At 37.5% G+C, this 18,051-nt stretch overlaps 1 protein-coding gene across 2 annotated transcripts in view; it reads right to left on the bottom strand.

The window, feature by feature from the left end:
• Positions 1-1,422: 1,422 nt before the first annotated feature.
• The window catches only part of kcnd3 (potassium voltage-gated channel, Shal-related subfamily, member 3), a 106,810-nt gene continuing 90,181 nt past the window's right edge, over positions 1,423-18,051 (bottom strand). For both annotated transcript variants that reach the window (XM_032575593.1, XM_032575602.1), the window contains 5 exons: positions 9,947-10,048; positions 5,968-6,000; positions 5,766-5,858; positions 4,635-4,897; positions 1,423-4,150 (listed from right to left, as the gene is read on the bottom strand). In XM_032575593.1, the coding sequence (XP_032431484.1) occupies positions 3,976-4,150; positions 4,635-4,897; positions 5,766-5,858; positions 5,968-6,000; positions 9,947-10,048 (666 nt within the window). In that variant the 3' untranslated portion in view covers positions 1,423-3,975. The remainder of the gene's footprint in view (positions 4,151-4,634; positions 4,898-5,765; positions 5,859-5,967; positions 6,001-9,946; positions 10,049-18,051) is intronic.

The following is an 18,051-nucleotide window of genomic DNA, read 5'->3' as shown; positions in this document are numbered from 1 at the left end:
ATTACATTTAATTATTTATCAAATAATTTTAGGTAAAATGACTGACACCACTTGCTGCCCCCGCTGCAAAGAGGACAGCATTTTACTCTTTGTTTTTAACCTATAATATTTCTCAAAGCTGGATCATACAGACAGGTAGATTTTTGATCAGTTCAATTTGCACAATCTCTCTGCACCATGCAGAGTTGTTGGAGCTGACCTCACCTAAAAACTGAGATGTTAGTAGAAGGTAGTCTGGTCAGTCTGTATGGATTTAGCCAAATATTTTTGGATAAGAACCCAATTTGAACCAATTTCAGATTTTTGACAGACAAATGTCCTGGTAAAGAGCCTGTGATGTTTACTCTTTTCTAAGAAGGATTCTATTCCCTTTAGAAGAGGAACTGGCTCACAGCATCATAGCTCCTCCACTTGCACTTTTCCATATATTTATTTGCCAAACCAAACTGAAGTGTTCGCTGTTGAACACCTCAATCATGGGTTCATTTTAACATAGTGTAATGTTCCAGCTAGCATGTAGCAGTCTCCACCCAGAAGCACTTGTGATGTAAGGACAGAAAAAGCTTATATTTAGCTCATATTTGAGTTGTTCTAGAGTGAAATTATGGCACTGCAGTCAAATATTTATTTATTCTCTTGCTTCTACACACCTTCACCAGGAAAACAAATAAACATTTCACTTTGCACAAATTTTGCTCATCCACACTGTGCATATGGGACTCAATTTGTGCAGTAACTCAAGTATGACCCAAAGTTTTGGCTGAATTCTCAGTGACCATACTCCATCCAAAGAAACCACTTAAAACTAATAGCTTATGCTTTGATGAAAACATATGGATTACCACTCTTCACTTATGGAAGAGCAGGGAAAAAAAGCAGTGAAGCTCTGTCTTCTTGCCATTTCCTGCTATTTACACACTTGGACTTGGAGAGAGGGTTAGAAGGTGAAGAAAAAAGCCCACAGACTACATTTTTTTGTGGCAGATATAGATGTTTTATCAGGCGTTTCACAGTTGGGACACAAGACAAGGTCATAAATAATATCCAACACATGACAAGTTACGCACAGCAGTAGTCTCAACAACAACAGGTGGCATAGGAGGGCAAAGCAAAGAGTAAGGGGAGAGAGAAGAGTACGTAACAGAGACAGACACAACCACGAACCTATCTTTGTTGCTTGTAAATAAAATTGTGACCCTTGGACATTTCCAGTGTATCATATACTTACATGGAATGTCAACCGGTGTCAATTGAAAGTAGAGCTGGCGTAAAGTAACCTGTTCTGATAACAAGCAGCAGGAAATGAATCAAGTTTTAAAAAACCTCCCCAGCAGCAAAAACAGCGAGTTTTGCTTCTGCCTCGATTCCAGTAGATTCTAAGCTTCTTAATGTAAGGTCAATTTCTTGATTTCATTTTTTAAAAAATATAACAAAAATGTGTTGCGTCTGTGCTTGTAATTTTTAATATGGCCATTTTGACTAAATACAAATAGTGGATCTAGACAGTTATCTTTGTGCCTTAAATTACCAATCTAAGGGTAAGGTTAATATCAATAAGTACCAGAAATAAAACACATTTTGGTGCAGTTTTGTAGAATAATTTAGCTTTTTTGGGTTGTTACTAACCTCTGGAGGAGTTAGAACTGATGTACAGCAGAAGAGACAAGTTGACCTAATGTTTCAAAAAATAATGTTCTAATACGAGTTATTAGAGAGTTCACTTCTGCAGAAATAAAAACAATATACAGGAGGGCAGATATTCCACCAGTTCTAGTATTGCTTTTAAAAAGTCAGACATGAATCTGTTGCTTAGTGTATGTGCTCTTAATCACCATGTTTAAAGGTCGGAAAACCTAAGAATCAAGAAAATCTGAAACATAACAAAATCACAATCAGTTTTTTTTTTCTTTTTTTTTAAAGTAGTTGAAGACATTTCAAAGCAAACCTTTTAGCACAGATTAACCTTTGGAGCCACACCTCTCTAAAAGGTGTGGCTCATTTTGGACAATAATGTTTCACCTGGGACCTCAGAGAACAACTTCTTTCTTGACAAAAAAACACATTTTATATGCATCAAATGTAAGTGGAGTTGTTTAATCGAAACATAACTGAGTGAGCACTGTTTGCTGTTTGTTGCTTTGCAAGAAAAGCGGGTAAAACTTGTTCAAGTAAATATGTAAAGATGGCTATTTTCTAATCACACACCAAAAACAGTTTCTCTGTTTAAAGATGTTTTCCCCAAGGCTAACCAAACAACTAAGATCTTGGCTTCAAGTGAAGATCAACAAAGATCTCTGACAGAGTCAGCGGCAGCTACAAGTACAAACAAAATTGAAAAGGAAAAGTCAAAATATGATATGAGCCTTTAACCTACAGAGGTGGGCGGTTAGTCTGCTGCAACTGTAGCTGGTGTTCCCTGTTGTAATGAACTCCTGACAGTGGTCTCATTGATTTGAAGACACAACTGACTGTAACGTTGCTGAAACCTACAAATTACATTCAGTATGAAAAAAGGCCAAAAGATGGTTCATCTAGTATTTTTTTTTTATGTCCCTGCGGTCATTTTTACAACAGATTTGCCTACTGTAAAGCCTCCAGAAGATAAAGTGAAAAAGAAATCCTTTAAAACATCGAGGAGGACAAAAAGTACAAACACCAAGTTTGCTAACCACACAGAATACGTACATATATTCAACAACTCTGAAAAATGCTCGCTGAGTTTAGGAAAGAAAAAAAATGTTGACGGCTATAAAAACTACTGAAAGCATACTGTTGTTCACACAGATGTCAGGGATACAACAGGACAACAACAAGAGAGAGAAGGATGTAGAGAGGAGAGCAAGAACAAGAGGACAGACTCACTGCTTCTGCCAAACGATGGTCAAATATTACAAAATATTCTATTAACAATATTCACAAAGATCACAGGCTCAGGACAGATTTTTGTCAGCAAATTCTCAGCAAATGTTTTGTGCTTTTCATTGTGTAGATTTGGATTTAAAGTAAGTATTTTTTGGTTTGTTTGCAAAATAAATTGTGTTTCTTGAGGCCATTTGGGCTTCTGGAGCCAAAACAAATAGGTAGTGATTCAAAGTAATAATTAAAAAAAACTATATTTAGTGCTGCAAACTATGCACAAACTGAGTCAAACCCTTGCTGCTGAGAATTTTTGACAGAAATATGTGCAAAGAACCCTTCGAAGTGGCAGCTAGTTATATATATCATATACTGAGCCATAGATACTTCCAGAAGAACTGAAATACAAGTTTTCAATCAACCGAGAAAAACACACACAAACGCACCCCGACACACCTCCTTTCAGAAACAGAACAACTTACAATCTATCTTAAAGTTACAAACACTCATTCACAATCACTGGTAATGCGATCACACGGACACCTACTGCTTTTTGGGTGTTTAAGAAATTACGCTAAAGTGGAATAATGTTTGACCTGAAAAGGAGGTTTGTAGACCAAAATGGCTGAAACGGGCAGTACTCTATTTCAAAGGCATTAATCAGAGGGGGGTGATTTATTTGTTTTTTTAATTTCCCTTTTTCTTTGAGTTGTCCTCATTCCCCCTCCTGTACTTCCTGCCTTAAACTCAAGCATAAATTATAAAAAGGTGCTTTTGTGCACAGTGACACACAACTAACTCTGGGAACTTACCTCTGACACTTAGAGGCACACAGTCCTCTTCCTAAATGATTCCCTATCCATCTGTCTTGTTCTTTTACGCACACATTCACATACGAACACACGTCTGCCGACCACTAACATGAAGATACTGCGTCAGAAGTCCATCCTCCATGTGTACAGGGAGTCCGTGCCAATGCAACACATCACCAGCAGGGGGCAGGCTCCACCAGGGCCAGAATACGTCTCTGAAAGCCCTTTCCACCATAGTTAGTCCTTCTCGGTCTGTTTCTGTGAGTCTTTCTCTGTCTGTTTGTGCGGCTCTGTTGCAGTCTAGTCTTCACAGAGCAGACACCTTCACCACATTTTGCAGGGTGGGGGCGGCGGGCAGGTGAGCATCGCCTTCCGGAGTCGTCACTGGCGGTGTGGGAATGCTGATGATTGCTGTTGTGATCTGGCTACTCTGGCAGTTCAGAGGAGCTGGCTCTTCTACGCGCATGTTTAAACTGGAGCGGCTGTGGGGGGTGGGACAGCAAATTGATTAGAAAGATCCCAGGGAAATACTTTCACCCAAACCTCCTAACAGAACTGTTCCAACTGAGAAAGTTAAGTGTGCCACTTTTCTTGCACACACCTTTTCAGGTCACCATGGATTTTTCTGGAGGGCTAAGATCAGAGCTAGGTGAAGGTCACTTCAAACTATCGACTTTGCTACTTAACTAATTTGGCAGCGTGTTTGTAATCATTGTCCACTTGCAAAACCCATTTATGCCCAAATTTTAACTTCCTGCTTCAAAATTTCAACATAAAATTCTTTGCTCGTGGTGTGCAAATCATTAAAGCTCAAGGACACAAAACTGTCACCTTATTTAAAAGCAGAATCTGGATTCTGTTTAGACTTGCTTATTGCTTGTTTGAACAGATAAACATGGCATCTTCACACATGTGGATCAGGATAAGGCAAGGTGCAGTCAAGTCCTTTAAGAACTCTGACCTTACCTGGTACTTAGGGGCTGGATGTGGATGGTGCTGAGCTCCTGCAAGCCTTGTGGATGTGTGTGCGTATGTTTCAAAGGCTGCATGTGTGCTGGAGCGCTGGCGTTCGGTAAAGGGGTGTGGTGTTGCTTCTTGCTTCTCCGGGTGCAGCACGTCCCCGTCACACCATCTTGGCTGGACAACGAAGGGCTTCGAGACGGATAGTTCTGCAGCCCCGCTTCCAGGTAACTCTGCTGATAATACTGCTCATCCACAAACTCGTGGTTCTACAGAGCAAAAGTAGGAAGAAAACGTCATCTATGTGTAAGGTCAAGGAGTTCTCTCACAATGCATACAGTGGCTGTGATGGCCTGTTTTGTTGTCTGAATTATTTTATTTTTTTTTGTTTTTAAACTGTTGTACTCAATATCTTTGTAACAGTTGAATATAACTTCTTAAAAGACGAGTCCATGACGTAAACTAAGCAATTTACATGAGCTCTGGCATTTGTGATGAGAAAACTGGACAAATATTTAAATGGAATGATGCTAGGATGTTGCTGATAGGTTTTCTCTGAAGTTTACTAAAAAAAACCTCTACAATTTAAAAGTCATTAAACTTTTATGTTGTGTAAATGAGTCCAAACAATTCAAAATATGACATGAGTTTATATAAACTTCTGACTGGCGCTCTAAATGAAAACCAAAAGGATTTTAAACAAATTAATTTTGTTTTTTAGTGAAGCCAATATAATTGTTTTCATGCTAATGTTTGCCCCTACAAGATAAACACACAAAGAAATCATTTATATTGATTACTGCGTGGTGTTTTTGTTTTCACAAATAAGAAGGCTGTTAAATATGAGTCTGGGTCCTCACGGATCAGAGCATGCTAGAACAACTGCTTGTGCTTGGCTAAGTGAGATATAAAATGGAAAATGTGTATCAAAAGCTAAATGAAGCGAGTCAGAATGAAATGTACTGTACTGTGCAAAGCTCAGTTCTTATTAACTCAGCTGTGGCTTTACACTCAGCTTTTAGAAGTATTTTACAGTCAGGACTGGAGGATTTTAGTGTGATGAAGAAAAAAAAAAGGCATTCATGACAGACAGAAGACTGTACTCAGTTCCAGAAGCTCCAGCAGCCATGCACTCACTGTGGTTTTCTCCAGACAGTGCAGCAGATGGTGGTGCTGGCTCTCTATTAGAGAGGTAGATTTGCTCAAACGCTTCTCATCCTCAGTGGAACCCTGGAATATAAGAATTCACGCACAAACACAAAACGAACGTTAGGCTTCACTCTCTCTGGAAGACGCCCATGTGATGTGGGAGGTGTGCTGCCGATTGCCGTCTCAGTACCTGATCTGAAAGGTTCATCTTGTATGGAAGTTGCTTGAGTTGAAGAAGGAGACAAAAGGAGAACAAGACAGGTAGAGTTTTACTCGTGTTCACAGTTCGGCGCTGAGAAAAGACAGCCGTCAGCGTTTGCAGTCATGCCAGTCAGACAGAGAATGTTTACTATTCCAAACCCCAAGAGGAAAGTCTTCTAACATCTAGGGCACCGACCTGTGTGGGGAGGGTGGAACGTCTAGCATTTCTGGCACATAATAGTAACTCAGTATACAGTTCACATAAAATTTCCATTATGACATTTTGCCTACTTGTCTGTGTTCGCTAAAGGGGACTGTCTAATGACTTATTTACCATATTCCTTATGCTTTATACCACTGAACTGACGTTTATGTGTTTACTTGCATAAAAAAAAGTTTGCATGAAAAGTCGGTGGTACTTCCAACTCTGCAGATATTTGAAGGAAGTTCTGGTTATAGCTAAGCTGAACGAGAGACACTGATGAACAAGATTTGAACAAATGTAAAACCGCAATATATCTTTTTGTGAGTTCACATGGTAATTGTTTTTGCAAGAACGTGTTATTAGTCACTAAAACTAGAAAAAATTAAAGGTTATAGAAAATATTTCCACTGTGAAGAAAGATAAAATCACTTTAGAAAGATTTGGAAAATAGATTCTTGCCAGTCAATTCGAGTCACCTCAAAAAGTTGCTTTATCTTAATAAATTAAATTCAAATAGTGAAACTATTCATTACAGAGAGATTTATACATTTCAAATGTTTATTTTTGTTTATTTTTTATTATTCCTGTTAAAAGTTAATGCATAAAGAAAATCCATATTTTAGTTCATCAAGTCAATATTTTTTTATTCAGAAATGTTTTGCCATGGCTATGTTATGGTACATAATCACGGGGAGGACTGGTGGCTTGACATTTAGTCATGGATACCCTACAAAAGAATGGCAAGCCACAAAGAAGAACCCAGTTAGCAGAGTTCTGTGTAAAAGCATATTCATGGAAAATTGAGTGGAAGGAAAATGTTGTCAAAAAAGATATAACACATTGACCTCATGAGAATCTATAGGGTATTGTAAAAGAAAAGATGGAAAACACCAGAGACACCAATGTAGATCAGCTGAAGACTGTTTTCAAAGCATCCTATTCCAGGTAGCACAGCACGGCCACAGGGTGATCACCTTCCTGCTGACTTTCAATTATGCAAAGGGAGCCTTGATCAAATATAGAGTGAATATGCTGTACCGTATAAAAATGGTCTTTTACCAGTATTGTGTTATATTATAACTTTCTGAGAAACAGAAGTTAGATTTTTTTAATTAGTTATAACTTTTAGTCAACTAAATTAGTCAAAATAGACGATTTAATATTTTATGTCGTGTGAAGTAACTCAATGATATATAACTTTTTTATATAATTTAATGAAATACATTAACTTTTTAATGATGTTCTTAATACTGGGATACAGCTGAACATAATTTTTTCCATCCATCCATCCATCCATCCATCCATCCATCCATCCATCCATCCATCCATCCATCCATCCATCCATCCATCCATCCATCCATCCATCCATCCATCCATCCATCCATCCATCCATCCATCCATCCATCCATCCATCCATCCATCCATCCATCCATCCATCCATCTATCTATCTATCTATCTATCTATCTATCTATCTATCTATCTATCTATCTATCTATCTATCTATCTATCTATCTATCTATCTATCTATCTATCTATCTTGTAAATTTGGGATTACAAGGGTTGCTGGTGCTGGTGAGGCGTGGGGTAATAATTCAACTCAATCTTAAATTAACACAAAAATAATCTAAAAAATGACCCAAAAAACTCTGGAAATATTGTCACACTGATCCGGGTCAGATGTCTCATCAGTGTTCTTGTCCTGTTATCTCTTTCCTGTTCTGATTTACTTACAGACTTGTAATAAGTTGCCTCTATGCTGCCCAGAAGTACCTGTAGCTCAGTGAAAAGTACTACTGTCATCCCTCATAACAGCGATAAGCAAGCAAAATGCTGCATTAGGAAGAATTGTAGTAGGAGCTTTCTGCTTGTTGAGCATGTGGCTGGTGTTGGAAACAGAGGCTTTCTGTGCTGAGAGAGTACATTGCTGCGCTGATGACTCAGTGTTCCTCGGCTCACTTGTGTCGCGGTTGCTTATCTGTAGCTAAAGCAGCAGTAGAGCACAGGTGTTTAGGTGTGAGCTATTTCTGTCCCCCCCCCTCCATACATGTGACTACAGGTCCGTATCAGCAGTCTATCTATCTGGAGGCGGCCATGCCTCACTACCCAGGTGGCCACCATACTGTAGAGTGGAAACAGCTTGATCTGCCGGGTGACAAAACACATTGTGTCGCTCTGCGTGGTGCCGGGTGTACTGTGAGTAAAAAGCCTCCTACCGATTAAACATTTGACAGCGATTAACATTTTGTTTAACTTTCATGCAGTCATCAGAAACGGCAATAAAAACCATCTGTCTGACCTTGCTTCTCAAACAACCCTGAACTGCTGGGGTAAGCGCTCCGGGTAAAGTGGTTTGTCACAGAAACCTTAGAGCAGATAATATTAAGATAAACACAAAATGTGATGTAGAGTTAATAAGAACCAACTAGCCTTTTTTGCTCAATCAGGAGCTTCACAAAGGAAAAGTTAACAAGTAACCAGGACCAAGTGCTGTTTGCTACTTATTCTATTAGATTTAACTCTGATGTTAAATCTTCATTCTGGTAATGACATCAAACAAAACTAAACTCTCTTTCATTCAGAATTTTAAAAAGCAGTGAGAAAAATATTTACCAAGGAGTTTTTATTGTATTGTCTGAGGGAAAGATTTGATGAGCCACAGACACACACAGCAGTGATCACAAACTTTTATATATTGGTCTACTATATTGGATTGTGAGGCCTGAGCTTGTGGGAAACCTCTGACTTAACATATTTCTGTGTTAATCTTTATGATATTGGATAAGAACATCTCAGTCTGGCAGCACTTGAAAAATATATAAATGAGATGTTTCAAAAAGTTAGAACACACACCCTAGGCAAACATTTGTTTTAAGAAGACAATAATTATGCCACATTACTTGAACAAAGTCTTTATGTTGGGACTGACTCTATTGATAATAAAAATGTTTATGGAACATTTTTATGTGTGTAGGAAGTGGTGTTTTTAATGTTATATACTTAAAGCGCACAATTAAGCCAAACATAATAAGATATTTTTTGCCACAGTGCATAAAAACTAAACTTTTGGGACATGGAGTTCTGTATACAATGAGAACAGGAGGTATTTTCTGCGACTAAATCTGCAAAAATAGAAATTCTTGCTTGTATATAGCTTGAACCGTTTGACACTTTCTTCTAATTAATAGTTAAAAACTACAACATTTTTCCAAAATACAGTTACAGGGCATCGTTTCCAATGCCTTGCTGTAAATGTGTTGTGTGTTTCTCAGCCAACAAGTCTCACTGGTGCCAATCTGATTGTGTCCTCACCAGTTCTGCTGGAGAGAGATACAGCAAAGAAGACACTGGAAGACTGAGTTAGAAAAGTGGAACAAACACTTGTTTTTGTGCTGTGTCAGCCCCCGGGGCCACTATAGTGCTTGCTTGTAAACCACTAGATTTTGGAGAGGCAGGGAACATCCTTGTGTTGTGTTTACATTTCTTGCTACATCGCCTCAAGCCTGTTCCTCAGCTGGGCAGCTGGGCTCAGAGATGCTCACATTAAATGTGCCGCTCGCCAAATGAGAACACAGTTAGTTCCTCCGAAGGGATGCTGGGATAATTAATGGATATTAGGGAGCAAGGCTTGAATTTAGAATCTCAGATAGAGCACAGGTCAGGTTTTATGTGTCACCGCTTAAAATATGTACACTTTTAACTACATCCTGTGTGGCTGGTTGTTTCTTGGAATAATAAATGATGTGGCGTTGAGGCGAGTCTTACCGTGAGCTCGAGAGCTTCGTTGAACAGGCCGTTGCGCTTGCTGTGGAGGAAGGCACTCGAGCTTCCTGTTTTTGATAGTCGTATCCTGGCAAGGCGAGCTTTCTGCAAAGAGCATAAAAATCACCTGTTAGTGAGGGCATACACCACATCCTATAACAAGATGACTGGGGATCTCTTGACATTGCACTGATTTAAGCTTCAACGCGCTTGATATTTCAGTTGTGAACTCATTGATCGCACCACGCGGTGCTACTGCATTCTCTCTGATCTCCGGTGATAAATTCACTCTGATCCTCAAATATACTTATGAATTATTTATGGGAATCGTACACTCACACAGTCCTTGGGTTGAGAAGCAGTTAGAGCGGCAGCTGTTGGAGCAGATAAATCCGGCATAAATCAGGCACCTAAGTGTCATACAGTAATTTGCACCATTTAAAACTACGAATTCAATTTACCTGAACCATGTTAGCAGCTTTTCTCCAGCTAAATGAAAAAATTGTAAGAGTTCAATGCCACGCTGCTCTACTTTTCAGCTCAAAGTGAGAACTGTCTCAAGTGCAGGGTTAGTCATCAAGCTAACTAGTTACGGTTTGTGAAAAAGCTCCCTCTCTCAGGCTGTCAAATCTCTTGTTAGGCACACTGCAACAGATATGAACCAGACAGAGAAGGGACAAGGAAGAACTTGGACAGGAAGGTTCTTATGCAAGAGCAGCAGACAGTAAAATGATCCTTCAGGAGGAGCTATTTTAAAATCTTTATAGGAAGTATTTCTTTAATAATATAGTGTTTGATTCAGTATCACAGAATGAAGTGAGTATATTGGAAATATTATTCATTAAAGAAATTAGACAGTGTTGTACGAGTTTATGTGTTTTTTGCCTTTATATTAATTAAGAGAGAGAAAAGATGAGACGGATCTTTGAGAATGAAAAGACCAACATCACAACCAAAAATATTGTCACGACTTTCTCAAATTAGAAATCCCACATACTTGTTTTTCACTGTTCTACATTTAAAATATAGCCAAGCTGGAACACTCTGTAATATTTATTGGAAAGCTGTTAAAGAGCATTTTTCTTCCCATAAAACAACAAAAGACATCTCAAGCTGGTTCTAGGATGAGATATCAGGTGTGATGTTCATGACAGCTTCCACAGGGCTCATCTTCTTATTGCTGTCAAAGTCTCAGAGTGACACACAGCTAAAAAAGAAAACAGCCGACAAAAGGTGTGCTGCATAGCACTGAACAATCCAGAACCGTTTGAAGAAGGGCTACATAAGTATGTGCCATTTCAAAATCATATTTTTTGCAAAAAATGTGAAAAAAAAGATTAAAAAGCATACCTATGCACACCGCACACCAAATACTATGTTGAAGCACATGTTGGTTCTTTAGTTCAGCTGTTCTTTTATGATTTTTCTGACATTTGATCCTTTTGCTAATAGGTTAAAAATGCTTGATGGATATAGCACAGCAGAGGTAGTACTTTCTTGAGAAGAAATACTTCCACTGTTCCAATTCAAAAAATTTGAGGGCGAACGTGTTATAGTTTTACATAGTTAAACTTGATCATATGGTATGATTCCAACAATTATTTGGAACAAAAGCTCTACATATCATAAAAAAATAAATTCCCCAAATCACAACGCTCAAAGTGAAAGATAGTGATGACAGCATCATGCTCTAGGAATACATTTCTTTAGATGTAATTGAGGATTTTTAATCTGTTAGTTCAGATTATCAAACAGTTTTGACCCCAAACCAGTAGGTGTCTGTGAGAAAGCTGATGATGAAGAGGGATTTAATTTCTTATCAATCACAGTGAGTCCAACAATACATCAAAATCAAAAAATGACCACTTTGTCAGAGGAAAATTGAAGAGTCCAGAACTAAAGAACTAAACCTGACAGAAAATCTGTTGAACAACAAGAAAAGGGCTGTGGACATGATACATCCTCCCAGGCAGACAAATTTGATGGATCTTTGCACGGTGACGTAGGAAAACAAAGTGGCTGAGTCTAGATTTGTCATTCTGACAGAATTCTACTGAACAAGACTGAATGCTGGAAATGGGTTAAAGACTGCTTTAACCAAGAGTTCTTTAAGGGTTTGCACACTTCTGCAGATGTATTGCAACACCTTATTTATTTTTAAATTCATATTACATTGGATCAGAGCTCCATGTTTAAAAATACTCTGCTTCTAACAGTAACCCAGAGAGTTAATATCATTGCTTGTGTTTTATGGTTTGAATAAACTTCTTGTTGTTTTTTTTTTTACAAAGAGCTTTATTTGCATTTGAATACAAAACATTCACAATCTTCTGAAAAAAAAAACAACTTAAGCATAAACTTTAAAAAATTACATCAGGATTTTGAAATTTGGATCTACCAAACAGATCAGTGAGTGCTTCCTTTCGACCCCTAGCTGCTCATCCAGTACTTTAGTTATGTTGTGCACAATACTTGTAAGTAATTTATTAAAAGTATTAGGCAAGTAAATAAAAATGATATATTGTTGTAAGATTTGCAGTCTTGCAGAAAAAGACTTTTGCAGAGCACTACTTCCAGGTAGCATTGTTGTGCAGGTGCTAAGCACCCAAACTGCTGACTTAGTGATTCTCATGTGCGCTTTATGACTGTGCCAAGGCATCTGGCCTCATTTGAAGCTAACTTCTATGAATCTTGTTACTTTACCATGTCATGTAGGGGGTTATTTATAGGGCAAAGTAGTCAAAATCTTCCATCCACACAGTCATAAAAGTTTAGACTCCATGCTGTTTGCTCCCTGTTGATTCATTCTAATGAGAACCATTTTAGTGTGTTGACCTCCCAATCAAGAAATGTGAAGTTAAAACAACTGACCTTTGAATTGTCCCTGCATGAATGAACTTTGCCAGTCTGTCCACAAAAAATTGTTTGAAAAGTTGTCTGTAAGCTATTTTATGTATGGATTCATAAAGATGGCTATAATGAAAAAAAATTGCTGAATAAAATTCAAGATGTTTAAATGATAGGATGTTGTGAGATTGGATGGGTGCATTAAGACCCTTCTAACTAATGCACTTCTGAGGAGTAACTGGTGGTTTGGATGTGTTCTACAGAGGTTTCTAAAAGCATTCCCACCCTTTTGAACTTTTCAAAGTTTTAGTAATTTGGGTCTGAATTTTGACAAATCCATTCTAGCATAATGATTTGCTTTGATCCAGACTTTTCCTGTCAAGTTCTGGCTATTATGTTAAGAGTAGGATCCAAATTATGTCTCATTTGACCAAAGCAACCTTCTCTATATTTTCTGAGTCTATTATGTAGATTGTAGCAAGTTGCACACAAGATTTCTCCAAACAGGATTATTTCAGCAATAGAAAACCATTGAAAATCATTGTAGTACTCATGCAGATTGTGGACTGTAATATTTATAAATGCACAAAAGATGCAAGATGTCATGGCACTAAATGGCAATCAAAGATATATCCTCTCATGGCTTCTATTAAAAACAAGATAATGGCAGAATTATCAGTGAATTAAGTGAAAAAAAACAAACAGGCCGTCGTGTGTCCATAAATCTAAACACATGCACCTATATGACCTTTCTTGAAATTATTTATCTCTTCTTCTCCTGAATCATTATCTAGTCCTTGACAGGTTTCTTTCCTCTCTTCCTCCCTCACACGCTATGAACATTCACTTTGGCACAGCATTCCCAAAGGACTTTGGCATAACCTTCCTGCCTGCTCAGCCAATAGGATTGTCTCAGCCGGGGTCACCATGCAAACAGCAGCCTATGACTGAGGCAATAGTTGCTAGGCAGCACAGAGGTAATAGAGGGGACGTTTAAAACATGTCCTGCCAGAGTAGATCCACTTTCACAGTTCTGATTGATTCCCGGGACCTCAGGGACCAGGGCACTCCCGTCTCAGACCACAACATGCAAAACTGAGGATGCTCTTAACTCTTGCTGAAGCATTGTTAAGAGTAAGAAGGGTTATATTGAACACCTGCATACAGATGTTATCAGAAGGAGGGTTAATGGGCAAAAATAACTTTATCTTGTGCGAATTGCACGAGAGAAGAAATAAACACACAGATAGTGTATTTACCAATGCTTAGACATGGAAACATACTGAGGCTTGAAATGTAAAACCATTTGCAAACTGTGAAAAGTACAAGAGCTGGTCTTTAATGTTTATGAATTGTTTTCAAACACATCCCCATATTCCTTAACAATGAAACATGGTAACTCTGATATGTTGAATGAAATGAAATATCCCCAAACTAAAACGTCTGAAAACAATTTTTGAAACAAAAAAGGGTTTTGTAGGCATCTTTTTTCAGAAGTATTCCTTCTGAATAGTGATATATCATAAAAAATAATTAAAAAACAAACCATATCAGTTACAACAGCATGACCGATTAATTTTAGAGTTTACTGTATGTTTATTAAAGTATCTCTGCCATGTAGAGGAACAGACAATTTATTGAGGGTATTACACCCCCACTTACTACTCGGTGTTCAGTCAGACGTCATCCTGTTATCAGTGATTAATATTAGTACTAATAATACTAATAAAACCTGTTAATGTTTTAATATGACATATTAGCTGAAAATTCTCACCTATTTTTGTTGCTTTATGTCATTTTATTTTTGGCTTTCTTCCTTTTTTCCAACCTAATTTAAGGTTGTGTTATGAGTTGTATTATAGTTAATATATTAGAAATATTTTTTTCTGACAAATTGAGTTACTGCACAAAATTAAAACGTTCAGAAAAATTTCAGGACAGAAAAAAGTTCTGATTGTATTTCAGCAAAATTTTCAAGTATGTATGCAAAACACCATGATCATTTTTTTTTTTACGTTTCAAGTTTCAAGACAGTCGGATGGATGGATGGACGAATGGATGGATGGATGGATGGATGGATGGATGGATGGATGGATGGATGAATCTATGACTGCAGGAACATTGAGAAACAGTAAATCTCATACTAATAGTTGAATGAATGAAATTGTTTTAATTATAAATTTTTTGATGATCTGCTGTAATGAAGAAAGAAAAAATGTCATTGCTGTTATCAAGATGTAGAAATATAGTTAACATCTTTTTCTTTGTAGTACAAAGGACATAACTAATTTAAGAAAAAAATTTAGAAATTGTATTGTGATCTTCTTTTTCGCCTGGAGGCCAACATCAAGTTTCTGTATTTGATTGGTCCCCAGCTGGCAAACAGCCCACCAGCTGGGGACCAAGCAAACAACCTTGTGCTACAATTTTTAAGCACGGATGGAGGGTACGTTGTTAACCGAAGTGTTGAAGAGTAAGGACAGCACCAGCCTTCAAAAAGAGCCAGGTACGTTTAAATATTGCTTTATGGCCTGAAATTAATTAGTTTGAAAACTTACTCCAGTAACCTCTTAATTGTTAGTGAATGACGACCCACGGTCAATATGAAGAAAGCTTAGTGCAGAAAACATATATTCATCTGCAGAAGAAAAGAAACCTAGTGACCTAAAACTACAAAATACTTTTTCAGTACAATGCTGATGAATAAAATGAGTAAATTCACAAAGCTGTCCTTGTTGACTTTAGTTTCTATTTTTAATCTCTCTATCTTTTGTATTTCTCATTCATGAATCAGATTCCACTAAAATATAAACAGATGCAAATGAGGCCAGCAGATGCAAGAAATGTTCCTGTTTCTGGGACTTTAAGTGATTCACTTTTTATTTTCAGTGTTTTTGAAAATAAAAAACATTGAATGACGTTAGAAAATAATCTACGTAAAGTTGTAATATCTGGGTAATAAGAATATGCACTGTACTAATATGTTTGCTAAATAAAATAGAAACTTGTTCTTTTCACAGGAAAATATCCGGCTTTTTTCATTTAACAACTTAACACAAGGGGAAACATTTTAGGTATGTGTTAGCTTCATTGCACTTTATTTACAGATTTCATATTTGTTTATTAGTTTTTTCACGAGAAACCAAAATGTTCCAAATTGCAAGGTTTATACATGCTGAATAAGGGAAAAGCAAATACCGGATTTAAATCACAATTTAGACAATTTATTTCATGAAATCCTCTGCTGGCATAATTTATTGGAAGACAGGGAGATTTATATGGTCTGCTTTTTTCTAAGGCCAGCAGTGCAGAAAATATTTTTTCCCCTGATAAAAATTGCTCCAACTTTCATATTTATGATCATATTTATGGTGTGATTTTAAAGTCCCCAAAACACTGTTCTTTGAGATTGGTATTATATTGACCTTGGCTATAATTTAAATGCTAATAAATAAACATATTCATTCAGAATGAGTTCTGAATGAATACCATTAACATCTCATTTAAATATATCCAACGCCGAGGCTTGCTTGGTAAAACAACTCTATTTACGCACTTTTAAAAACCTGATTATCTCAGTTACAATGAAAAATACAGAACTAAAAATAAACTTGATCCCTGCAGTGAAAAATAAAAAGTAGCAAACACAGCAGATGTGTGGCTCAATGTAAACATATTATGGCTCTTGTTAAACTTTAAATTGATCAGCGATGGAAAAGCAAGATTTTTAAGAAAGTAAACTTCCACAACATATTGTCAACAAATCATGATAGTGTGAGCAAGTGAATCTGCCCAAATATTTCCATGCAAAAACTGCAAATAAATAAATCGGTTAGCGCCAAGTTTGTTTTTATTTTTCTGTTATATATGATCAATAACTCTTTGAAGCTCATATCTAAAAGAGTCACGCCTGAGCAAATGCTTTATTTTATTTGCTGCCAGCCCAGAGGACTCTAATCTAAAATATTCTAAAACAAATAAATAAAAAGCTGTATACACCGATATCATACATCTCTGAGAGCAGTTTTAAGTTTCATGAGATGCAATTTTTTTTTGGTCCAAAGGGAAAGCTAAGAAAATCATAGCACATAGTGGAGGGCAGTGGTTTGGTTTGTGTGTAAGATCTGGCTGCATAAAAAGCAGAGCAATCAAGCTTTGAGACGGGTTTAGGTTCTGCCTCGGGCCTTCCTTGGAACCCTGCAAATGACAGAAGAGACCATCTGATGAGGAAGAGCACCTCCACACCCACACATAAATAACTGTGAGAAGACTTATTTTGTTTGGCAGCTGCCACTCATCTTAAGAGTTGCTTTTATACAGAATGACAGTTCTGCCACAAGGAAATAAAACTGAACCGCTTTAGGTGAGTTGCAGTGTGAAAATACAAATATAAGGAAGAAAAGGAGGAATACAGTATCAGACCTTTAGGGAGCAGGAAAGAAAAGTTGGGACTTTTCGAAAATCCATCGGGGAGGCAGATGGGAAGCCCTGAACAAGGGTAAAATTGATTTTAAGGAAATTGTGTCCAGCGACACTATTGGCCTGTTGACAAGCTGCTTTAGACTAACATTGGTCGAGAGTTTGTCTCTTCTTTGTAGATGAAAGTGCACTTCTGTCTGCAAAATGGTCCTATTTTCTCTTTTTGTCATTTCTCTTGACCCCATGCTCAACAAAGTAGCCCATCAACGCTTCTCTGCCTCCTTTTTTTGGTCTATCTTATTGCAACACGCAGACAACTGTATTGATTGTCTAGAAGGCCAAAACACTCTCAGACAAAGGTCATTTCAACTTTTGACTTCAGCCTTCTGAGCGAAGGCAGAAAAGAAAAAAATGGTCAGGTGATTTAGAGAATAGAACAAGAAATGGAGAAAGGCACTTTCTCTTTATTTCTTTGTCTCTCTTTCTCTTTCTTTAGGTTTAGTGAAATAATGATCCAAACATGGAAAGTATATTTCAACAAAATGGACTAAGAAAAAAGTGACTTATTAACCAGAGTGGAAAATACAGTAAATATATTTCAATTAACATGGAGGGGGAAACATTTTGTTGCGCTACAGAATCCAGCGTTGAACCTCTGGTGGGTTTTCCCTCTTGCTACATTCAGCAACTGGTGGCATCCTCATGTAGCTGCTCTCTGTGCAGTGAGATAGATCAGGGGCTGTCTCTTCACCACCACCCAGATGGATGGTTAATTGTAAGGGGAGCTCAGCTCACAGCTAACAATTAGACCTGAATGAAGATTGATGTGAGAGGGGGGCGGG

This window comes from Xiphophorus hellerii, chromosome 1, assembly GCF_003331165.1.
Source record: "Xiphophorus hellerii strain 12219 chromosome 1, Xiphophorus_hellerii-4.1, whole genome shotgun sequence".
In the NCBI taxonomy this organism is placed as follows: Eukaryota; Metazoa; Chordata; class Actinopteri; order Cyprinodontiformes; family Poeciliidae; genus Xiphophorus; species Xiphophorus hellerii.
The sequence above is the reverse complement of the archived record's forward strand: the minus strand, read 5'-3'. Positions and strand labels throughout refer to the sequence as shown.